Consider the following 25756-nt stretch of genomic DNA (forward strand, 5'->3'; position numbering starts at 1 on the left):
TTGCATATTCAATAAGTGAACTTTAATGAGGTCTTCTTTCTCAAACATCAACCAAGGCCCTTGCGTCCATTCACTAAATATCGAATCTACATCTAAACATTTGTTCTTTAATGGTTCTTTTTCACAAATCCCCGACAACTTTTCATCGCGTATACATCATAAATTACAAGTGTCAAGAAGAGGCTAATGATTTGAATCAATAAATTAAGTGTCAAGACAAAAGCCTTCTACTGCTGCGGGTAGAAGTAGTAAAAGCCGCCGGGATAAAATACCTGAGGAGCTTGCGTGTACGGAATGGGGTTCACGAACTGCCCCTGTTGCGCAACATAACCCCCCGGCATCGCTTGATCCCCGTGGGAACCGACCGGAACATACCCCTGACTATTAGTCATATTTCCAGAAGCTGAGTGTGGGCGAGGAGGGAGATTACTCGCGTGACCACTCGCGTGGTTACTCGCGTGGTTCTGACTCCCCATCCCAACGTGCTGAGTAGGATTCAGCGTTCGACCAGACGACGTCATGAGGGACAGCAGATGCTGGTTGCCGTGGTTACTAAGAGGTTGTAAGACTGAGGGGTGGAGGGGTTGTTTCAAGGCCTGTTTTTTGTGTCCTAGAGGAGAGAGATGAGCATCACTGTGGTGTTGAAGAATGTGGTTCTGGTTGTTAAACAGTGGTTGTTGTTCCATCTTGTTGGGTTTTTTGTTCGACTGAATGATGGCTGAGGTTGGATCCGTCTTGACAAATCCATTCCCTGGTGTCTGAAAGTTTCCACCCGACCATCTTGTACCTGCGACACACAAAACACAAAAATGATGATCAGTGTTTTGGACTCAGGCCGCAGTGAAACAGAGGCCATGAATGGTATATAAAGGTCCGCGTCGCGTACATATGAAAAAGAAAAAATATTTTGAATCATACATAAACATACCATGCAATAGCTTTAACCGTGGGCCCTGCAAGCAAGATGAGACAAGTTAGTTATGATTAACAAATTCCACCAATGGAAAACTCTCAAAAACAGAAAACCCACACAATCAACAAAAGGGTTACAAGTTTGTCAAAAACCTTAGGTATGCCGAGATTTTCCAAATCCTCCTCGACCATCTGAGAGAGCTGAACACCGTCGATGCCATGCTCCTGAAACGGGTACGCAAAATATCATTAGGCAAATAGTATTGTTTTAATGATTCATTTTAAGGATTAAGACAAAATCCGATAAAAGATCGAGCAATTTCAGTTTTTAGTGGACAAAAATCTGGTAACAGAATAATTTTAAGTATTTCACAGTCCTTTTCACATTTTCTTAAAGCGTAAGATATAAATAGTTGCCTGAAATAACACCGAAAACAATTTCCCATGGGAACGAGAGAAAACAAATTTCAAAGTTCTGAGACATTGTGCAAACACATGAAAAAATTTCATCACTTTCATTTCACCAGTACTTTCAAATGATTCATACGAAGTTCAACATTTGTTTTCGACGCTTGGTGTTGCTAGAAATATTTGTTTTAGAAGATATTTCAAACATTCGTACAGGAGTTTACAATACCATGTAAATAATGTTGGTACAAGGTTTTTCGAGTTCGAACTTCTGGTGGATTCCGTCTTAAGGATTCATCCATCCGATTTTATTTCCCTATTCCTGAAGGTTTCCGGTTTGAAAGGATGGAGTTTAACAATTCGCCCTTTAAGACTGATTGCTAACATTAAAATCTTCTCTTGTCTTTACCAATCTTGGATGTTTTCGAAGTTTTCTCCTATTTGAAGATAACTTTATATCTTACAAAACGTGATTCAATATAGCATATATTACTTAATTTTGTGTCCCAGTTTTAACATCGCAATAACCCTAAAATCGCAGCAAACTTCAGAAAATAAATTGTTTATCAAGGTAGTAAGACGCAATTACAAGTCCCCCAAAATAGCAAGGATGGTTAAAATTGAGAAAGATTAAGACGGCTTACAAACCAATTTAAGTTACATTTTTCAACCATACCTCAAACAATGGTACGTATTTTTCCAGTCCTAGTCGCTGCAGTAGTTGGTTGATCTCTGAATTGCTGCTCGTGGGGGCCGGCTGTTCGCGCCAGTTCTCTCTCATCGTCAATCCAGGTGGATAACCCTGTGGCATGCGAGAATATTGTTGCCAAGGATGTGCAGGGATGCTGTTCTCGCCACCACCAGACTGCGACAGATCAACACTAGATCGTCTCGGCTGTGCAGGCAGATTCTCATTCCACCCCGTGGAGGGCTCACTGCTGCTTAAAGAGCGCGGACTTCTCTGCTTGGAAGCCCAAGACCGTACGGCGAAATCATCAACAGAGGGGCGGCCTCCCATCGACGGAGGTGCAGACTCCGGGAGATTGTGAGTACGAGGGAGGGAAGGTGAGGAGGGAGCACTATAAGCTCCTCTACCCGGCACCCACTGTGAACCCGTCGGCACCCCTTGATCTGACAGCGCTGTGTTCATTCCTCCTTGAGCCTCTTGTGGAGTCGGTGTCATGTCCTCGACAAACGCCGATGAATTCCACATAGTGTTACTCGCGGGCACGTCACTGTCCATAATGGACGAAAGCTCCTGCCTACTGCTACTTCTACTACTGCTGGTGCTGTCAGAGTTATTCCAAGCTTGTTTATCTGGAGTTCCCTCGTCGCACACAACAGACAGTGAGGTAGCATGAGGAGGCTGTGACGTCACTGGTCCCCAGATCCCTGACGACAGCGGTTTGAAAGTTCCAGAATCACCACGAAGGTCAGAAGCTCCTCTCATGTTGATCGCGGCCGCATCTGAGCCGGATTTCTGAGCTGAAGGAGAGAACTTTTCCTTGACCGGTGATATGAACTGATGTTCGCCTTGGTAGTCGTGCTGCAACCGGGCATCAAATAAGTTAACATACAACTTAATACTAGTTTCTACACCATGAAGTGAATGCAGGATGCAGCACTTATCCATCGAGATTTTTTCTCCCTCTTACATTTTTTCAGGGTAACCTGACAATTTTCAATGTTTTATTGAAGAATACTCAACAATGCTCTGGGTAAGAGGTATATGAGATGCCTTAAAGTAAGCAAATTTCATCTTAAATAAAATGTCACAAACTATCTTAAGTTTAGAATAGCGAATGCACAGGAAATTCATTTCTTAAAAAGATCCCTTTCCTCAAAAAGCTTTTAAAATTTTTCTCGTTTTTACCCAATTCCCAAGTCCCAAGAGTAAACAATTAGTACACTTCCAAGTAGAGCCGTCACAAGAAGGAAAAAAAGGAAAATTACGAGAAAACATTTTGACGAACCACCCATTTCTCCCATAACATTTAAAAGACTGTATACTATACAGTAAGGAGAATATCTAGGTTGATATTAAGAGGTGCTGGATCCTACCTGGCCAGACCAACTGATGCTTCGTGATCTTTCTTCAATTTCACGGCCATCTTCACCAGTTGACCAAGGATATGATGACAGAGAACTAAGAACGACAAAAACCATTTTAATCACAGGAACAGAGTGATTAGTTTTTAAAGAAACTGTTTAGTGAAACACTTACTTGAGAAAAACGTGAAGTTGGAAAAGGTAAATAAACCACCGTAGCAGATTTCAATTTTATATGAATCTTCCAAGACTCGGTTAAAATTTCCAGCAATTTTCTGGGACCATTGTTCCAGCATGACAAAAAAAAAATCAAACATTTTTCAGAAATTCCAAGAGGTGTAGGCACTTCGCGCACTACAGAAACGAAAACACCAAATTTCAAACTTAAAGGAACCTTGTCACGGTGTTTTGAGTTATTTTTTGAGTTATCTTTAAGTTGAAGAAAACCTGAAAATAGTAGTTCACTAAGATAGAAAAACATCAAAGAGATAATAATAAACCATAAAGGAACAAGGATGGTGAAGGATGGACAAGATAAACACGGATTACAAACGACGGACTTGAAAATTTTTGCTCAACTTTTCAAGGAACGCAAACCGTGACGTAACTCCTTCAAGAGAACAGATTGCTACTTCAGTAGCATCAAGGTGAGAGAATTTTACAACCTACCTGCTGCTGAACAAACTACTAGTAAAAAGTTCCATTCCAGGCAGAGGACCCTAAAGAATTAATAAGATTACCTATCAGGAAAATGCGTCCGAACTGTACTTTTCCAACGGATTAATAATTCATCAAGTTTAAACCAAGGAAACGGTGACAGTGACGGTGTTTGGGCATCTGATCTTAATTAGCATATATTGTTACAATTTTCTTCTCTATTTCTCCTTAGTTTTAGTCTCGAATGAAAAGATATACCAAACACGAAAGACCGTGTTTAACCACATTTCCAAACACCTCCACATTCGTCAAAAATACTCCGCTACGCGTCGTATTTTTCAATTTTTTTCTCCATGTTTGGAAACGTGGAGAGACACAGTCCCTCGTGTTGATATAGTACTTAATTAATTTGACAAAAACAAACGCATTACCTCCAGCTTTCGTCCCGATGCAAAGCTATCTGTGCCAATGTCGGAGATACCTGAAAATTGCGTGGAAAACAAAAACTATTAAAACTGGCATTCAAATAATACTACTAACAATAACAAAAGCAGGGAGGAGTGGGAGAGGCGCGTTTACCTGTAGATTGTGAAGCCCAAGGACTGAAGTAAGGAAACTTGGACTTGTTTCGTTCCCTTGGAGATGGTAACAACCCTGACGATGCTCCATCTGTAGAAGACGATGAAGGGGCTCTGTTCTGTAGCAACCCCTCCTGCTGGGACGGAGTAAACTCTGCAACTGCAGCTTCAGCTAGAAGGATAAGGATACATGTACTTTAGATCCGCAAGCTTTGTTTAAAAGTATTTTCAAGCTTTTCTCGGTTTATTGCTACGCGTATATTGGACTAGAGTGGAGCTTCTAATCAGAGTTTTGTATTGTGAGAGCCTGTTTACAAGCGACTGGGCGTTATACAACATTTTAAGCAATTTTCACACTAGGGTCTCATCCACAGATTAACATGTTACAGCTAACTTGTACAGCATAATAAACTAGGCTTTCATCCAGACTAAAGATAGAACCACCTTGTACAACATAATAATAGTACTGCTCGATAGCTTTCATTTGAATGGTCACACACTAGGGTTTCACTCACAAACTCAAAACTTAGAATCACCTTGGACAGCATAATAAACAGTACCACATGAAAGTACTGCTCAATAGCTTTCATTTGAATGGTCACACACTAGGGTTTCATCCACAGACTTAAAAGTTAGAACCACCTTGTACGGCTTAATAAACAGTACCGCATGAAAGTACTGCTCAATAGCTTTCATTTGAATGGTCACAAACTAGGGTTTCATCCACAGACTAAAGATAGAACCAAGTTGTACAACATAATAAAAGTACTGCTCGATAGCTTTCATTTGAATGGTCACACACGTAGGGTTTCTCTCAAAACTTTGAAAATTTTTTAAGAACCAGATTAATATTGCCTGAAGTTTGGACTCTGAAAGTGGAAGGATTATCCTGCAAGTGACAAATTACTTTGAAATGCGGTAGTGGCAGTAGCAACTTCCCCAATGACTCCAAAAGGGTTTTCAGGTGTGATGTGAAGATCTCGATTAGTAGTAGTTGTGACGGCACTAGTGCTGATGGATACTGTTGCTACAGAGGTCGGTGAAGATTTGTGGCCCTTGATGGAACAAAAAACGACACGGTAAGCGTTAAAACTTCAGTCTAAACTTGACAACTGGACAAGAAACGGTAACGTAAAATTCTCTATTAATTTCCCAGGGAAGGTTTGTAACCTTACCTAGCCAAAAGCATAATAATTTCATAAAATAAACATCAAGCAAATAGTAATTAAAAATACACTACTACTTGATTAGCAAGAGAAACCTTTCTCATTCACAGTGAGTTGAAGGAGAGTTCTCTTAGCGGCACACCGATTCAATCTTGATCCACGCACCCTTTACAACAAGCTCTTGATAGCTCATGTGTGAAAACAAAATCACATTAAAATTACCTTTGATTCCCAATTCTCCTGTGAAGTTGCAGGAGCTAGCCCCTTGCTATCACCCACTCTGTTATTTCTGGATTGACTCTGCACCTGTGGACCTGGATTTTCCTGCAAACGAAAAGGCTTATACGAAGCTGTCGCACCGCCATCGTGTCTTGCCGAAGTCAACCTGCTTTCTGCAGCCTGCGAACTAATCAGAGTCACACTGCTACTGATACTTGTTGTCATAGCACTCGTACAAGCACCCATGCTTTGAGGTGACTGTATGTACGGTTTCCAAGCTGACGATGAGGTCTGTGTCGCATCAGAAGTCACAGGAGACGAGGTAACAAAGGCTTTCGCTGCTTCAGAGCTGTTAAATGTCGCATCTTCAGCTTTGCTTGCCACGGCTGCATTATCTTCAAACACGTCTTGGCTGCCATCGCTCAGCTCCGGTGAACTTTTCAGTTCTTCGCTAGGTTTTTCAGTCTTGTTTGGAGCCACTGTCTTCATTGGCGGCGCCTGGACTGCCATGTTATTTGCCTGTTCAATGGTCGGCCATTCGGAGGAAGATGATGGGATAGCGGCATAGTTTCCTCTGACTGGAGCTGGTGATGCGCTGGTTTCTGTTCTGTCCGAGGATGACATTGCATTTGACGTGGTAGCAGTGGAGATGGTGGGTGTTGTCTGTCCGATTGTACTGGGCGTGTTTAAGGCTTGCGTGACAAGAAACTTGGCCCTCTGGACTGCCTTACTGGAGCCCTTCAAAACAAAGACAGAGAAAAACTGTTAATCCTTTGGTTTATAATAACAACCATCTAGAGGATAGGGGTCTGGCTGGACAGAAATTACATCGTCCATGTAGGAAGAAAAGGACCTCCTATTGTGGTAAGAAATATTCTACGTTTAGAATAACCATTTTAAGAGTCGTACTAGGCAAACGTAAACAGCATTCCATTTCTGTAGAATACGAAATAAAGTAACATCCTTACCTAGTTTAAAAAACAATAATCAAGGGAAAAGTATCGCTATATAAAGCCTGTGGTGTTTGAGATATCCACAGACTGCATGGTTTTCAACCAGGAGATTGACAATAATTAGCATGCCATTATTGACCTCTCCCAATAGCCCCATGGCGAGTCCATACCATTTCTAACAGAACAAAAGTACAAAAAAGGCACCTCTGGTGTTTGTGGTGTTTGCCCAAAACTTTGCCAAAACTGCTACAAATGTTCCTTACTGTAAACAAATGGTCTACTTTTAAAAATCTAATTGAATCTTATATTGCAATTGTAAAATTGTATTAATGCCATAAACTGTACCTTGATAGTGATAACTCTGTCTGTTGGATTCTTTGGTTCTGGTTTACCAATCGTTATTTGCGCACCAGAATCCTCCTAAAAACATCAAAAATCCCTTGTTACCATTTTGGCTCGTCACAAGAAGCAAATCACAAATATAATTACTAAGCTCAGTAATTACGCTACAATCTCTCACGTTTCTTCCAAAAGCACCATAAATAAAACAGTCAAACGACACGAATCAATGAAACGTCAATGTTTATTAGTAAATATGTGGCCCGCAATTAAGTGTTTAATGTCTAAGTTGGAAGAGCCTGAGGTTAAAACAGTCTTACAGATTGCCTTCTAAATGCGTACAATGCACGTCGAGTGGCTGAAGCATACATTGTTTATACATCTTTTAGTTGCATACCGTTATTGAGTTGATCTTGCTTCCCCCGCGGCCAATGACTCGCCCACAGATTGCATTTGGTGCCGTCAACTGAAACATTACCGTCCTGAAATTCAGAAGAGCATTTGTTTGATTGTTTGTCAGTGTTTAGCTGGAAGGGTAACCGAAGGATTTATCTTAATTGATTAAGCACCAAAATTTCCACTGATTAAAGTTAAATTGGTGACCTCTGTATTTAATTTGTGTGTTGATCATTTCAACTAATCCTTACATTTACAACTAAGACGACGTCTACACCTATACGTTTACGTCTGTGAACGCATACAAAGACGTTCGTCTACACGAGTCTGACGATCGTTAACGTACGTTCGCGCCCGTGAACACGTAAACGATGAACGAATACGCTAACGTTGAAATAGCTATTAAACCAAGGCGCCTGGGTACGAGACTGACACTTAGCATGCGTAAATTACTAGACATGACGTTAGTGTCTACCAGTGTAGCTGTTGATACGAGAGAACGTAAAAGGAGATAGTTCTCTGTTATAAATTCATCTACTCTGGAGAGCGTTTACGAATATACATTTAAGCGTAAACGTCAACGTCAACCGAAAATTTATGTTCTTGCTTTTGGATAGTTTTCGTCCCTTACCAATGAAATAGAAAACTCCCATTTTAGCATTTACAAGTAGCACAATGACGCCAGTATAGAGCGGTTTGAATTGAGTGTCAAAAGTTATAAGGCAATTACCTTGGTTTTGGTTTTGGTTTAACTACGGTTTGAGATTGGCTGAGTAGTTTAATTGGCAAGTAACTGGTTTGGTTTTGGTTTTACGACACTCAATTGAAAACCGCTCTATGACTTTTTTACTGTATGAATTGGTTTATCGTTTGATGCTCCTGACTTGGATGATCACACTACCCCACATGTTACAGACAGCTTGACTACTTACTTTGAGTTTGTGCTCCTCGTGACTTCCTTCCAATTATCCTCACCCCTCCCTACTTGGTGGTGTTGTTGTTTCGACCTCGGCGAATGCACTACTAGAAAAAAAAAATGTTAAATACTACTCAACACTGTGTTCTAGATAAGTGAGGATTCTCAGGTCAAGAACCTGACAAGATCAGCTACATGACCCGAAAAATGAATAGAAAATTTAAAATGACTTGGTGAGAGCAGTGGGAATTGACCCATTGGAATTCCTTATAGATAACCTATCTTGAAAACGTTTCAGGCACCCTGAGACGAACTGATTTAAAACTGTATTACACGTCCCTACAAAGGCGTGGGTCAGAAAAACGTCTATCATACAAAATGTATGTTATCTCATCATATCCAGAAAATAAATAAGGAAGCTTATGCTTAAAAATAAAGTCGGCTTAGGTGACTCTTGGAATACCTCATCCAAACACAATCGTGAGTGTGGGTTTTACAAAAGGAATCACAATTGAGCATTTTTTTTTTTCATCGCGCTAAACAAAACAAAACGTGGTCTCAAGCTGAGTAGGTCGTGTGTCTTGGCTTGAATACTTTTTTTTTTTCAGTCACTTAACTGTTTTGGAGCTGTTACTCGATAAAATGGTCTACAAATGAATCAATGTCACTGACCTGGTTTATGTTCCCTTTCTCCTTCAATCGTCGCGGATGTTTTACCACTACTCGGTGAATGACCCGAAGAAGTCGTACCCTTTGTAAATAATCTACCACTCTCACTCGCTATTGACGATATGTGAGCGTTATCAGCGACATTCTGTCCATCTTTACCCCTTCTAACAGAAGTTTGAGTTGTATCTGATGAAACCTTTGCCGGGTGAACTGTCCCCCCATGGCTGGAATCTTTCGAACTAGAGGATTTGTTTCCAACGTGGCCAGGGTTTCCAACAATTTGCTGCTTGTTGTAAGAATTCTTTTTTGGACTGCTCGCAGAATTATTTGCTTTCTCGGTCTGTTCTTTCTTTGATAATGGCTTTTCAGCCTTGTTTTGATGTTTCGTATCTGGCTTTACACAATTTACGGTTTCGGATTGAGTCACCTCGCTTGTTGTCTTAGTTTTAATCTCAGTCTTCTGTGCCTTAACAGAATCAGCCTTGTCACCAATCACTGGGGTATTTTTCTTCTTGGAGACCTTTGCCAAATCCTCACTCTTCTTTCTGGCATTTTTATCCTGTACGGAATGACTTTTTAACTCAGATTCCTTCCCTGCACTGTGACTACGTCGATGGCTGCGTTCATTTAAACAAACAGAATTCTGCGTTGTCGACACATCTCCTGTACTACTCAGAGGTCTTTTAGGCTTGGTGTGACTAGCATCTTGTGTGGGTCTCTTGTTACTGGCAGAAATCTTCAGCTTGTTTCTGTCATCGTCGGCAATCTGTCTGTTTTTGAGCGCATCTTGGGTTACAAGGTAGACCTTCTTCTCTGTTGCGGTTTCTCTGTGGCTTGTTGCAGTAAGTAGCCCGTCAGTACAAGGCTCTCTCGTGGTGTCGACAACATCACACTCATTCTCCTCCTGGTCTTGTTCATAGTCATCTACTAGTTCTTGTGGTCTGTTCTCCAGTGGAAGGTCTTCACCAACTTGGTTTCCACAGGAACCTTCACTGTCTTTGGCAGCTTTTCTTCTCTTTCGCTTATCTCGCCGTTTAGCTGCGGCCTTCTTTTTCCTTATATCTTCTTTTTCTTTTTCGTGTTCGAGTTCCTATAACAGGACATCGCAAAAGTCACTTTCACTTACAATAAAATGTCTTCTTATATACACTACAGAGTTCTAGCTAATCATTACGACTACAGCTTACATCAGTTACATCAAAAACAAAGGTTAGATTCAACTGCTCGGCCCATCATACAAGGTACATGAAAGCAGATTCAATCATCCGCTGTTTACTTCTGGTGTCTGTAACATGAAGTGGCTGGTTGTATTACTTCTCCGCCTGGATGAGGGGCAAGTCCACCACAAGTTACCCCCCCCCCCCCCCCCCCCGCAACCGCCATTATTTCTCACGTTTGCCAGTACCCTTTTATATACCTGAGCGGAGAGAGGCACTGTGACAGTAGTGTCTGGCCCAGGAACACAACACGTTAACCCTAACACTGCCCAAGCACTTAAAAAGTAACATTGATCTTAATACGAGAATCAAAAGTCCATAGGTTATAGACTGGTTATTATATAAACCACGCAGGAAGTCAGTCAAATATTGGAATGAAACTCTGAACTCACCTTCAAAAAGATTTCTGTATTACGTTGGACCTTCTGTTCTTTTGCTTTCTTTGCCTAAAGAAAAACCACAGAGAAAGAAAAAAGATACTCAGATACTCAAAACGTCATTGGCTGTGCTATCACTAACAGGATGGTTACCTCCCCATGCCCCTGCCCATCCCCCCACCTTCAAAATTTGCCAGGTTACCACAATAATTTGCCAATACCCTAGTGAGAGCAAAGCACAACCCATGTCCCTGGCAAGTGCTTGAGCCCTGGAGACTACTTGATCTGCAGTCCAGGGTCCGTTGTTGAAAGGATGAATAATGCAATCCAGCGGATAAATTACTACCCAGTGGATAAGCGTTGACAAAACAAACCACACTATCCAGTGGTTTTTTTTAAGTGATTTATCCGGTGGATAGCATTGTCCCCCCATTGAACAACTGGACCCTGCATGCTTCAGTGTAGAGCACTGTGCCACTCCACACGATGTTTTTGTGTGATAGAACAAAAAGTTAGACTGCATGCTTTCGCAATAGCCTTGCTGACTTCCGAACAGTAAACTCTGAACTGATAGCTCTATAATAAAATTACGCTCGTTCCCCTTGATTTTGGTTTGCACAAACCTTGGTGACCAAGTCGTAGCACTTGGTTCGTCCAAGCATCATATCGTCATGTTTTTCTTTGTCGTCCACCGGTGCAACCAGACACTTCTGGCACTGATCTTCAGATGGCAAATGATTCACAACTCCCAGTAACCACTCCACCACCTGAGATAAACAGCAAATCAATAATACACGACATTTATAATTCACTAAATTCTCCATTCATAGAGAAAAGGTGAAGAAAGGAAAAGACAAGGTTAAACGGGTAAACCTTTGTCTTTGTAAGGACTGCTACATATGTTCATTAAAAACATCTTATTTTTGTAAAAAAAAACACATAATTTTCACAAAATTAATATCTCAAACCTCTGCATGGCCGTTCTTCATGGATGCAACAAGAGGGGTGTTGTTTCGTGAGTCGCTGGCCTGGAAATTGACAAGCACAAAATCAACGATCTGCTTATTAACACAAAGCAAGTTAGTGAGATTACCAGTGACCAAGATAGATCTGAGCGTCAGTGCGCTGGTTGCACTACATGTAGTACAGGTAATCCAAGCATAAATCCATAAAACACAGCAACAACAGAACAAGACACAGGGTCTGTGCATGAGGGGCGGAGGAACAGCAAGAGCATTAGTTACCTCGGTGTCTGCCCCTTTTTCTAGAAGTTGTATAGCGATCTCCAGATGTCCTTCCTTGCAAGCCAGGTGGAATGGAGTACAGCCCTTCTTGGTGTGACACTCCACATTTGCACTCCTAGTACGATTACATTCATTAGTCATAGTGAGTGCGTGTATTGGGGAAAGGATGCCAAAGATTCACTAGCTTAAAAAAATTAATTATTCACACGACAACTGACTATGAAAAGGAAGACAGGACAGCAAAACAAGACAATATATTCTGCAACAGTGCAACACCCAATACTAATTTTTCCATGGCATCTAGGAGTTCTTCATGTGAATGGGCTGCTAACCCAGTAAAATTTGTCCCCCACCTCCCACCCACCCAATATTCACCCAGATTTCCCTAGCAAACGACCAGTCCCATAAATTATACTCCTGGGTGGGGAAGGGCACTTTAAGAGTAAAGCATCCTGCCCAAGAACACAACACTTTCACTCCAGACAAGGATTGGATCTAAGACCTACAAACACATGTACAGTGTACATGTATAGTTTAAGTCCAACCCCCTAATCACTCCAGTACCTCACCTATAAGCTGTCCATTGGAAAGCTCTTTTGAGTCATAATTGAGCAAAGAAAAGATATTCAGGTACATACAAAGTATTTTCTTTTGAAACCAGTGTCAGATACTATCTAGTGCAACAGGTTCATTGAGTGTTAACTCTCCTGCAACCCAGAATTTTACATCATTCACTGGATTTCTGAATACATTGTATATAAATATTTTTTACACCACTTAATGGTCACTGCTGTTAGCAGTGAAAGAAAATGAGAAGGGAAAGGGCTTTCTCTATTCCAACAGTTTGGCTCCTTGTAGAGAGAGAGTAGCAGTTCTTTAAAAGCTCAAGGAAGTTCAGAAGAATACTCAAAATAGACACTTCAGCATTGTTTCTGCCAGACCACGCCATTGTGGGAATCCTGCGTTGCAATCAGAGACGGCCGCCAGAAAAATGAAAAAAGGGCCAATTTGGCCCTTTTACAAAGCTGCACGCTTAACACAGGCAAAGTAATTTAAAAGCCATCCCAGGGCTCAAAATTGCGACCAATACAGTCACCAAAAATTCTGGTTTAGTCATCATAATGGCAACCACATTTCTCTGAGTTGACAATCAATAACGGGTTTTTTTGTCACAAATTATGTCCTTCTAGAAAATCATGTTGAAAGATCTTTGCTTGAAAGATGTATTGCTTTTAAAACATTCAACATAAGAAAAGAAGTCAATCCATCCTTTTGCTTTGCAGTATTGATTCTCTCACATCGCAAAATTTCCAAATGGCTGACTGTGTTCGAAATCGCCCTTTAAAGCATTCCAAACCCTTGATCATTGACTATGCCATGTATGCCTATGGATTGTCCTCTTGTAATGCAAGGATCCTGATTCAGAAACTTTTATTGAATAGAAGTACTTCAAAAAGCACTTACTATTAAATTCTATCATAGATCATAATAAACTGCTTTATTTTCCTTGGTACCCTGAAGCATTTTTCCTCGGTAGCTTTCAATTTATTGGCCCCTTTCCTAAAAAATTGGCCCCTAATAAAGGTCTTCAGGGGCCACTTTGGCCCTCAAGTAAAAAGTTCTGGCTGAAACACTGCTTCAATTACTCTCCAACAACTCACTGACGGTCAGTAACTAACACCACTCACCCAAAGTAACCCTGTTCCTGAAATTTTATGGTTTCATGACTAATTTTCTTTCAAATGAAACCTTTTAAAAATTATCAAAAAGGATATACCCCTAGTCCAAAGAGAAACATTTTAACACATTTTAAAAAATTGTGCAACATGTTGTGGCAATACATTGTGCTCATGTATGCAGTTCCTGAAAGTCATATTTTGTTTTAGCTGAATAATAACAAGCTTCAACTAACCTGCTCAGTAACAGAGAGACAAGCTCCACATGACCTTTCTCTCCTGCTAGAGTCAAAGGGTTTTCCCTACAATAAAAGCACAGTTTGTAATCAATAGTTAACATTTCCATTTAACGAATGGCAGTGGTACTAAACCTGCAAAAGACCGATGTAGGCAGAAGAGAAAATTTTCAATATGCTTTTCCTAAAAAATGACACTTTTTCAATGTGTATTGCAGCACCTCTTTGGGAGCCATCCAAATATTTCTTCAAACTCTTTTGTTCTTGACACAAAAGGAATGTTACCAGCTGACATGTGAATCAGTTTTTCATTGTACGAATTTGCATAATGAGAATTAAGTTATGCTTGCTTGTTTAACCTTGGTTTAAATACGTACTTTTCAGTGTCATTATGATTGTGACTGTGTTACTTAACATTTTTGGAGCTTCTTTTATCTTTCCAGAACATGTCTTGTTACACTTACCAAGCACATGTCATGTGGTAAAATTCCTCAAGTTTGTGTGATTAGAAAACATGAATTGAAATAAACTCTGTACAGCTTCAAAATGCGGTAGAACAGTAAAGTAAATGGTTTGTTCCCTGGGCAAGGATGAGCAGAATCAGATAGAGCCAGCATTTTGCTCCAGCTTCTTTACTGTAAAGCGACTGGAAGTATTGCATCTTTTTCAAAAACATAACACGAGACCCTGGGCTCTCACCTGGAATGTTCAATTAAAACTCTAACAAACTAATCATTAGACCACTGCCTCCCCACAACTCCCCAAGGATCTTTATGAAAGGCAAATCTGACTAACCTGCTGTTTGGGAATGGTGCGTTCACACTGGCTCCATAATCCAACAAAAGTTCTACTACATCCACATGGTTTTCTCGACAAGCCTGAGGGGAAAAAGCAACTAACATTAAAGGTTTATTTCCTTTCGTGATTATTTGATCTTAGATCTAGAGCCAAACTGATAGCCTTCTCTGACTAATATTTTTGCACTGAGAACAAGTACTAGACTTCTGTGATACCTGAAATAAGGGCGTGATGCCTGTTTTTGTTCGGCAGTCTCTGTTCGCAACATTTTCAAGGAGAAGTTCTGCAACATCCCGGTGACCTGAACAAGTAAAAGCATGTAACTTAGCACAAGCTTCTTGTTGATAACATCTGTTACAGTACACATTTGTTTTTTTATTTCAAAATAAGAAAGGTGAATGTTTGTAAAAATTGATGAAGACCTACCTTTCCAACAGGCCATAAAGAGAGGACTTTGACCATAGTTATCAGGAAGTTCTACATCAGCACCATGCACAAGTAACTGTTCAGCGACAGAGACATGACCCTCCCTAGAAATCAGTCAATTGGTACTGTCAGCATATTACTTCATAATGTACTGTAAACAAAACTGTTCCTTTCTGGGGAGTGAGGGTGCAAGTGGGTCAAACCCAATATTTTACTTGTTATGTAAGCAGCAATGTCCTATAGTGTGCGAGTCAGGAGAGAGGTTGCCTGTATCAAATAATGCCATCTTCCCACCTCAATGGTCCAGCTTAAATCTTAGAGATACATGTACAAAACTAAGAATTTTGAAACCAGAAAAAAAAACAGGAACCAGTAATAAATTATTGCTACAACCTTCTAGTTTAATTCCTAAAACCCGGTCTTTGTAATCTAAACAAATTATGTACAGCTACAGCAAGCACTTTGGTGAACCTTCCATGAAAACAACTTGACCTTGTTTATAAGAAATACTGTCATGTATTCTCATCACTAAATATCAATATTGTTTTGTAAATATACAGTGTCACAGGGCTTGAAAAGAGTGCCATCCAGTCATCCACGACAAGTAGATTTTCCTTCCAGGCAGTAACTTTTCATTCTCACTTGCCCAATGACCAAGAGATCAGGCAAGTTGTCCACCAACCAAGTCATTAAAAGAGCAAACTTCATGTAAGACTTGCGCAAGGCAACAAAAATTTGAGGCCACTTGTCCCAAGGGCAAGCTGGAATTAACTTTTTTTCTAGCCCTGGGCAAGTGTCACTATAGGAAAATGCACAGTGTAACAAGAAATAAAGGCAAAATCAAACCTTGTAGCTTCCATAAGAGGGGTGCAGCCAGTTTTAGTTTGATGATCGACTTTGGAGTTGTGTTTTAGGAGAAGATCAACCACATCCACATGGCCTGTTTGGAGAAGAAAGGATATTCATGATGGAAAGTTGTAAAAAGCTCTTAGTATACTTCAATAGTCACAGAAGAGGGTGATGCAATCATTGCAAGAAGTTTCCTTAATGTAAAACACAGATGAAAACACAGGTTCAAATATGTATGATACCTAAAATGTCAATAGTAAGCCCTGGGCTATAATATACATTACTTGCATGAAACTTTGCATGATTTTTTTGGACAAAAAAAAAATGTCTGAAAATAAAACTAACTAAAATTCTGGTTGGAGTCTGAAATATTTACAGTACAGTATAAAACTTTTAAATAGCTCCAAAGTCACCACTTTCCTTTATAGAACTAACTCTAATTGAGAAACTGCTCGAGATGCTTAATAAAATTGTTCTTATTTTCCCATCAGTGTATTCTGTAAAACCTTGAGGGTGCAGTAAAACTATCATTGAACGTCTGAAATTTTGACACCTAAAATTTTTTGCCAGCAATGTAGAAGACTTGTTTGGTACATATTTTCCTAGGGTGGGGTTTAGTGTGTTTTTTTTTTTGTATTTACATCTGCCACAAATTTTCATAGCCAAAAAAATTCTATCAATAGCCATTAATTATTTCATGCTGATGTGTACACCAAGAGAGTATCATTTTGCATAAATACCTTTCCAGCAGGCCAGTGTAAGTGGTGTGTCGTCGTTACTCCCTGATGGTGTGTTTATTTCAGCTCCCTTGTTTAGCAAAAGACGAGTGGTGTCTACATGACCCTCCCTAAAAATACAATCAAGTAATGATTATTACATGTTTGAATTTCAATCTGATTCTGAGTCACTATGTAACAGTTCTCGTTTAGTACCAGTAGTTTGAAAACAACTGTCTGTAATATAATCATTTCTGTTTAAAGTGCCTATGAAATGAAAAAATAATTGTTGCTCATTTGAAAGGTTTTTCAAAATAAAGAATGATGTTTTCTTGTGGAATATCTTCTTTCGTTTTAGAGATATTGATGTTTTGTATTATGCAACCCTATCCCTAACATCCATAAACACATAACAAAACAATGAGGCCACTGTTCAGCCATCTTGACTGAACAAGCTTTTATCAATAGAAGATTGATTATATATGGCACAAAGAACAGTATTTTTCCTGCAGGTAAGAAAGTGCCATCTTGCCCGTTCAAGTAGCCAATCACAACACTGGATTTGGTTCATCCTGCCCACTTACCTTCAGTGAAAACTGAAATGCTTTCTAACACATACAAAAAGAAGTGAGCTTCATATATGTTACCTTGAGGCTAACATCAGGGGAGTACAGCCAGCTTTGTTACGATGCTCAATATTTGACTTGTGTTCCAAGAGAAGCTCAACCACATTAGTATGGCCTGAAAGAAGTTATTCATCATACAATCACTATGATGAAGACAGAGTTAACTGGGGAAGGACATAGATTAATTACCTGGGGTTTTATTGACATTTTCTGCAGGAGGGCAACTGGTTTTCACAGGTGGGCAAAACTTTTCATACTGAACTTCTTTCCAAGAAAAAATGTTCCTCCAGATGGTCAAACCAGGTGGACAAAATCATCCTCATAGCCGGTCAATTTGCCCGGTGCCTGGCCCTCAATGAAACCCCTGAATTACATTACAGCTACACGTACTGTACGAAGAAAGAGATCAGTTCACAATACCTTTCCAGCAAGCCAGAGTAAGGGGGATGTTATTTTCACTACCAGAGGGAACATTCACTTCAGCATTGCTATCAAGAATCAACTTGGCTACTGAATAATGGCCCTCACTGTAAACAATAAAACAGTCACTGGGTTAGAGGGGTTTTAAATAATTTTCTCACCACCAGGACCAAAGCAATCACAATGGTTGATTACAACAAATGTACACAGCACTATAAACCAAAGAAAGCTTGACGTAAATACATGTAACAGATACCAAGGGTGGGAAATCTGCATGGTCAAGTTGAGATTCATCATCATCATCATCAATCTCACGCCACTGAATCGAAGGACCATCTGGGAACTAATTCAACTGTCCACCCCTTCCCTCTTTCTTCCAGAGTTTCCTGTCCCTCTGATGCCCCTGTCTCTCTGGAATTTCCAATTTCCTGTGTTGAGGCTACAGGAATTTTCTGGAGCTTTAACATTACATCAGATAGAGTCTACTCTGAATGGCAACAAGAACATAATTGGAGAATAGGAACCCCTTTATATAAACAAATTTTTTGCAATATTTTATTTTATTAGCAGGAAGTCAGTTATGGTTTACTTGTGACTCCTGCTGTTAAGATTTTTAAAATCACCTTGCTTAGAGGAAAGAGTAATTAATTCCACTGCACAAAATAAGATTGGCAATGCAAGTGAAAAACTTTGATTCTACCACAATAAAAGATTCAGACCCAATTCTTTGAATGTATAAAAGCACTGCACCTAATATTGCAAATAGTGATAGTTTATTACACTAAACAACTGCCCTGCAAAGTGGAAGTTGGGTGACTGAGGTATCCAGAAGCATCTACTATTGGCAGCCAGATCCTAGATGGAGACCCCTCCCATGGCTGGCAAATCCTGGCAACCCAGCCATGTGCCCCCACGTGGAAGGGAAAAAAGCAGACACCCATCGCACTGACAAAACAGTGGAAAGAGAGGGAGGGACAGGGGAGGGGAAAGAGCCTCTGAGAAGAGTCCCCTTGCTTGAAACTCTAACGCTGATGGAAAACACTGCCGCCTGGTTAGCTCAGTTGGTAGAGTGCCAGACTGCTGTGCGGGAGGTCAAGGGTTCAAGCCCCAGACCAGACCAACAGAATGTGCTACCTCTGTAATTATATCTGCAAAATGCTTAGACATTCCAGTCTTCTCGGATAAGGACTATAAATCGTAGGCCCCATCTCCTGCATCTTCAGTGTTATGTGGTTAGCAGGGGACATTAAAGAACCCTCACACTTATCGAAAAGAGTAGGGCACATAGTCCCTGGTGTTGTCGTCTGGCCTTGTCTCACCGGGTTGGTGCTTAACATAGGGTTAACCTCAATGCACCTTTCCCCCTTGGACAGAATTGTCCTAGAAAAATTGCTGACTATGACTGACTCAAAGTAAGACTACTTTTGTCAATGCCTTGTAGCCCAAGAACACATGGAATCCTGGCGCATGTGCCAATCTAAACGCCGCTGACTGCAAAGACAAGACTTGTGCTCCTTGTTGTTAACTCTGTTAAATTGCATTTTTTTTAAAAAAACTGCATTAAATGCAAATAGAGCAAATTAAGTAGCAAGCAGCAAAGATAAAAGAAACCAGTTCAAGACCAAAAACTATTTTAAAACAAGATTTCAGATGTATTCAAGACATTTGAAAACAATATAACAACATCCAGCTACTGAATTAAATGCAATCTAAGATTAAAATGTTTATGTTAATCTAGAAAGGATTAAAATAGTGCTGTTGCTATGGAGAAAAAACAGCAACACAACATTACTTTGTAATCAATAAAAGATGCAATATTTCATCAAGAATCACAAATCTTAATTTTGTTCATTTTGTAATAATTATATAAAACAAAACCTTGAAAAGAAAAATTCATCATCAGTTGCCGTCTGACATGTGTTTGTCTATACTTTGTAAATCCAACATTTAAATTTATAAGGTCTGTAATAGTATATACTGTAAGTGCTAAAAACATGTTTTTACCATGGATTTTTCAGAAAGCCTTTCAGTTGCACAATTTATTACCGGTACAACATAATCCACAAGGCAAGACATGTTAAAAGGGGATCAAAAAAATGATTGCATAATCACTTACATGTGTCATAATTAAGCCCAAAACAAACAACATACAAAAATGCAAATGAAATTTAGTCCTGAAATAAACACATTGACATGTTAATACAAGATCTTCCTTGGACTCATAGTAAATAAATTTCTTCAGTTTATTAAGCACTTTAAGAAATTTATTGGGCATTGTAATGACACGGAGGTTGAGAAGGCCAGAGATTTAAGAACAAGCTATACTTGTATACAAAAGTTTAAAAGCTTGTTAAGAATGTACCCAGAGCTGAAATTTGGGAGAAAAGATTTTTTTTACGTTTCCCTCTCTTGTCTAAATGCCTGATGATTCTTAAAGAATTGTTCAACTCCAAGCTGGCCAGAATCAAGAGCACAGTCATTTTCTGACAGTGACATGTGTGCTCTGGGGGTAACAATTTACTGCAGCAATTTGGGGTAACGAGTGGTCCCCTACAGCTCTTGCTGTCTGTAATTTATTTGCAGCAACTTCTCGGAGTCTCGGTTTCTTTTACTAAGTTGGGAAAGTCTTGTGGTCAGAAAAAAGATGTGAGATCCGTCATCACACAAACTGGCAAATTTACTGTTTGCTACCTCTTGCATATTCAGAACTTTACCCTAAAACAGACATTCTTGCAAGTCAAGTAAAAAGAGTGTGGCTAACATCTTTAAGATACTATTGCAAAACGAGTGTTTATAGGAGTTGTAGCATTAGCTGCATAACACATACAGAAGCAACACAGCAATAAACTGTAAATGAAATTTATCCATTAATCATCAGACCACTAATTATTTTTAACAAACAAATCTTGGCAAGGTCAACTTCTGGGACTGATTAAAGATGGTAATTCTTTACAGGCATTGTGAGGTGCCTCAACCTCTGATTTGTAATTGCATAAATTTGATTTTTAATTCCATAGCTTATCTACCAATAAAATGTTTAACATCTTTCAAAAACTGAAAAGTGAATGGTACATGTAAATTTCATTTTTCTATGGATTTGTAGATGTACTTGTACTACCTAAACTTTGAGCTATTATTTTGTGAAAAGAAAGGTCTCCACAACAACTTCTTCAAAGTCCACATAACAAGAGAAACAACAATTTCCAAATTTGTTCAGTCATAAAATCAAGGTCCAATACCTTAAGAATTTTGAAATTGTCATAATCGTATACTGAAAGGGCATTAAAGGCTGTCTTATGTAAGACCCAAGTTTTGCAATGCTTGGGACTGTGAGCAATATTTTTTTTTCCCTGTAAACTCAATGATAGAATATAATTTGCCTTGGTTATGCAAGGATTCATTAGCCAGCACATTAGGAATACAAACAGGTAAATGAGTGCAATTTTATTTAGCATGAGAATACAAAGGCTAAATAAACACAGCAGGTTGAGCATAGAGATTATTGGCTGCCTTATATTAAGTTTCATCAAAAATGAAATTTAATTTTACTTTCTGTAATGAAATAAAAAATCAATTTTTAAGATTTTTTAAAAATATATATATTTTTCAAGTGTTGTTTAAGACTACAAAATTTTGTGGGAAAATACAGTACTAAAATCAAATGAGCAAAAATATAATGATCACCATCAACCCTTCAAAATATTAGCAATATTCCTGTACAAAAAAATATTGACTTAACAAAATAAATCCTTCTTTTATCAAACTTTGAGAGGGGGGAAATGACTTTTTGGTAAAAGTGCTCACTATAATTTTTGGAACCAATCATGTCTGTTGTGCATCAATATTATACCCCTGTAATTAATGCAAATAAGAAAATTCTTTGTGTGATAAACCCTTTTTGAAATTTATATATCCATGAATTTTGAGTTCAAGAAGAAAAATTCAATTAGTGGCGCGTGCTATAAAGATGATCGTTTTGTATCAAATTTCTTCACCGAGAAAACTTGGAACTAAAAACAACATGTTCATGTACACTGTATATAAAAGTTTTTTAACTTTACAATGTACTGCTAATTTGTAGTACCTAAGGTTATGTTATTGTTAACTGTAGCATTAAAAAGAGTAAAAGAACAGCTACATTAAAAGGTTTCCACTAGAAAGAAAAGACATGAATTTAATCATTGATATTAGAGATCCTTGATCTTTTAAGGACAAGACTGCCAAAGATGTCTTAAATAACTACCATGGATCTTAAAAATCAAGAAGCAAAACCCACAAATTAACATTATGGTGCAATGAAACATGACAGGCATTTAAGAATACATCTACTAAGAGACAGAATTATAATGTGTAGATATATTTGCAAGTTTATATACTGTAAAATCCCATGTTAAAGCCCTGGGCTTACATGTTGTATATATATAACTTCAAAAGGGATTTTGGGTGGGTTTGTAAACGAAGGAGGGGGCTTATATCTGGGGGGGGGGGGGCACATACCGATAACCGGAATGAAAAAAATGTTTCAGAACAATGAGATAAAACCTATCTGAGAAACAAATTAAAGCTAACATACCATTACATTTAGATGTTTGAAACAAAATGCAAAAGGAACAAACTTGTACATTCATAGGCTTATATCGGGGGGGGGGGGGGGCTTATATCTGGAATAATATCTTTGCTAGTAAATAGAAGGGCTTATATTCTGGGGGGACTTATGACCGGGGGGGGGGGGGGGGGGCTTTAATGTCAGATTTTACGGTATTCCAGTACTGTAACTCCAGAAAGGGATTGTCATTGAAGTTGTAAATACTTTGTTATAGTAGAAATAAAGTATTAAAGCACTCAAAGATCAGGTAGGGGATTTTTCACTTATTGCTTTGATTTCTTTTCACACTTCAAGATATAATTTTCTAATCCCGTAAACTATAAAACACGGTTTTTATTGTTTTGCTCTGATAAATAAGTCTTTGTCAGCCAATCAGAAAACAAGTTTTATTCATTTCACTGGATATGTGTGGTCATGTCATCAGGCCTCAACTTAATCCTAAAATCTGTTAATCTGTTAATCCTAAAAAGCTATTTTTCCTATAACAATACTGTTAACATAAAACATTAATCTCTAGCTATCAAACTTTGGTATTGACATACACATAGCACTCTGTTTTGGAAAGGATGCACTTTGGCATTTGCAACTGTCCAAAAAATAATTTTATGTCATATCTTTGAAAAATTTCAGACATAATTTAGACAAATAATGTATTTAAAGAAATTTAAAGTGAAAGCTTATCAATTGTACAATCTACTAATCTATCAATTAATCTGATCTGTTATCTATTGATAGGATCCACTGAAAAAATTTGGAAACCTTGAATCACTCCATATTGGCATCCAAAAAAATAACACCAATATGGTGGTTACATAATAAATATTGTAACGTTTCTCAATATTTGTTCTGTAATATCTCTGTTGAGGAAAAAGTAACAGAGTTATAATTTGGACGGAACACTTCTTTTTGCTGACTCCAAACTTTGCTTGTTTTCTGTTTTTCAGCAAGCAGACGGACTTCTCACACTGATCAAAAACTGAAATAATACTATCATACATAAATTATTTGGTTAACAATCTGAAGTCAGTTTTACATGCTTCAACTTATCACATTGTGCCATTGCTGGCTCCAAACTTTGCTTGTTTTCTGTTTTTCAGCAAGCAGATGGACTTCTTACACTGATCAAAAACTGAAATAATACTATCATACATAAATAATTTGGTTAACAATCTGAAATCAGTTTTACATGCTTCAACTTATCACATTGTGCCATGAGTGTCAAGTTACCAAAAGTATTGTGTTGTTGAGAGCAACAATCTTTGATAAAAAGATTAGAGAAGAGATGAGAGGAGAAACTAGGGGAGGTGAATGATGAAAAATGCAAGACTTTGGGAGAAGGCAAGACTAGCGTTTTTCTTGCAAGCCCAAGACATTTTGATTTCTGTAACTGCAAGATTGAGACTTCAAAATGTTTTAAATGCAAGCTCCAAACATTCAGGTTCTAAGACATTCAGATGTCAAAAATATATATAAAAAACAAACAAATCATTACTTCAAGACCTTCTTAGCCTTGCAAAAAATTGAAACCCTGCGAGAGAGCTTTATGAGACTGTGTGATGCACATAACTGCTAGAAAACAAAACTGCAAGACCCATGAAATTTGATCAAAATTTTGCCAGGCCTGTGGTTTTTAAAAGACCATTAGCCACCCATGAAAATGACTTCAGTCAGTTTTTGGCAAAAAACAAACTATGGTTTACAAGTGGTAGGGAAGTAAGGGGAATTTATCAGTATACATTTGTCCTGTTAAAGAAGATCAAGGTTAGCCAAAAACACACAGGAAATTTGAATTACTGTAAAATCGTAACTGTGTAGCTTAGATCCCAAGGACTTGCACAGTCATTACCTGCTACTATTGGGATTTTTGCTCAAAATGTTTGACTCTGGGATGTTTATCTATTTCACTCACAGGCTTTCCTGGTCACTGAGAGGGATTATAAATTACGTTATACATATTAAGGCCTACATACCGTGCCGCCAACATGAGCGGAGTGCAGCCATCCTTTGTGCGATGCTCTATATTAGATTTAAACTCCAGAAGAAGTTTCACGACATCATGGTGACCCTTCCAGCAGGCACTCGTCAGCGGGATATCATTATTACTTCCACTGGGAACATTAACCTTAGCCTTTCTTTCAAGTAACTTTCGCGCCACATCGGTATGACCCCCAAGGGCGGCAAACATGAGTGGTGTGAAACCTTCTTTTGTGCGATGCTCAATGTTGGCATTCCTTTCCAGAAGAAGCTCAACAACATCACAGTGCCCCTTCCAACAAGCAAAAGTAAGGGGGCTATCCTTGTTGCTATCCGACTCAACATTTATCTCTGCACCATGATCAAGCAGCATGGCTGCCACTTTCACATGACCAGCCAGTGCCGCAAACATGAGCGCTGTACAACCATCTTTGGTTCGATGTTCAACATCTGATGTCCTTTCCAACAGCAGTTCCACAATGGCCTCGTTGCCAAGGGTGCATGCCCACGTCAGGGCACTATCAGAGGTGGTCTCAGTGGGGGCATCAATGTTGGCGTCATGGTCCAACAAATAACGTGCCACTTCAACGTGCCCCTGACTGCACGCTTCTAACAACGGTGTATTGCCAGCCTTGTTCCGATAATCAACATGCGCTCCACTTTCCAGCAACAACTCCACGATGTCGAGTTTGCCTTGCCGACATGCCAAACTCATCATTTCATCCAAACTGACGTCCGCTTCAGCGACAGAACGGAACACGGGGTCCGTTTCGTCGATAATACCAGGTTCAATGCCTTCATCGTTCTCTTCGTCGCCAGAGCTCATCGTCCACATGAAACGATGGGCGAGATTTCGTCAAAACGTAATACCTTGCGTTGGGAAAGTGAGCACCCGTAGAGATTTAGTTTCGACTCTGAATTTTCATTCTGGCGCTGCGAAGTTTAGAGTGAAAAACACGCATTATTAAAACAAAGCCATTTTCCAGACACACTGAAAAACCAAGTATAAGAAGAAAAGCCCTGTTCTGCCTCTTTTTTGTCCGAACTTTATAATTTCCTTTTCCTGGGAAGTTGTATTTAATTATGAACAGAACCTCGACTACCATACAACTTAATAATTCAAGAATAAAATTGAAACCCCCATACCTTGGCGAAATTTACCGACCAAGGGCGGCCACACTCATGGAGATTTGACGTGGAGATTTACGGCAAGTTGACGGGTCCCTCATCAAGAGATATGTGGAAGTTTTCCCGTCGAAATCACTTTTCACCTTTCACAAATTGTTCGCTCTCTCTCACCGGTGCAGCGCGCAGGATCAGGATAACACA

General features: G+C 39.2%; 1 protein-coding gene across 2 annotated transcripts; it reads right to left on the minus strand.

Moving 5' to 3' along the window:
- LOC110041428 (uncharacterized) lies at nt 1-25756 on the minus strand. 2 transcript variants are annotated; one of them, XM_089293234.1, is made up of 28 exons: nt 25574-25756; nt 24424-25360; nt 17848-17954; nt 17449-17542; nt 16826-16932; nt 16083-16176; nt 15237-15340; nt 15026-15111; nt 14808-14890; nt 14013-14078; nt 12101-12215; nt 11825-11884; nt 11480-11623; nt 10872-10925; nt 9266-10352; nt 8610-8697; nt 7679-7763; nt 7288-7362; nt 5993-6727; nt 5512-5659; nt 4606-4776; nt 4458-4507; nt 4039-4088; nt 3382-3466; nt 1997-2866; nt 1066-1137; nt 929-953; nt 1-787 (listed from the first exon to the last, which is right to left on the minus strand). In XM_089293234.1, exons 2-28 carry the CDS (start codon nt 25260-25262, stop codon nt 228-230), a joined length of 6054 nt encoding a protein of 2017 aa, XP_089149360.1. In that variant the 5' UTR covers nt 25263-25360; nt 25574-25756; the 3' UTR covers nt 1-227. The 2 variants fall into 2 exon arrangements, with proteins under 2 accessions (XP_089149360.1, XP_089149359.1); XM_089293233.1 differs by having other exon boundaries at nt 8610-8700.

Source organism: Orbicella faveolata, unplaced genomic scaffold, assembly GCF_042242905.1.
Source record: "Orbicella faveolata isolate gen_17 unplaced genomic scaffold, um_ofav_v1 contig_25, whole genome shotgun sequence".
NCBI classification, from domain to species: Eukaryota; Metazoa; Cnidaria; class Anthozoa; order Scleractinia; family Merulinidae; genus Orbicella; species Orbicella faveolata.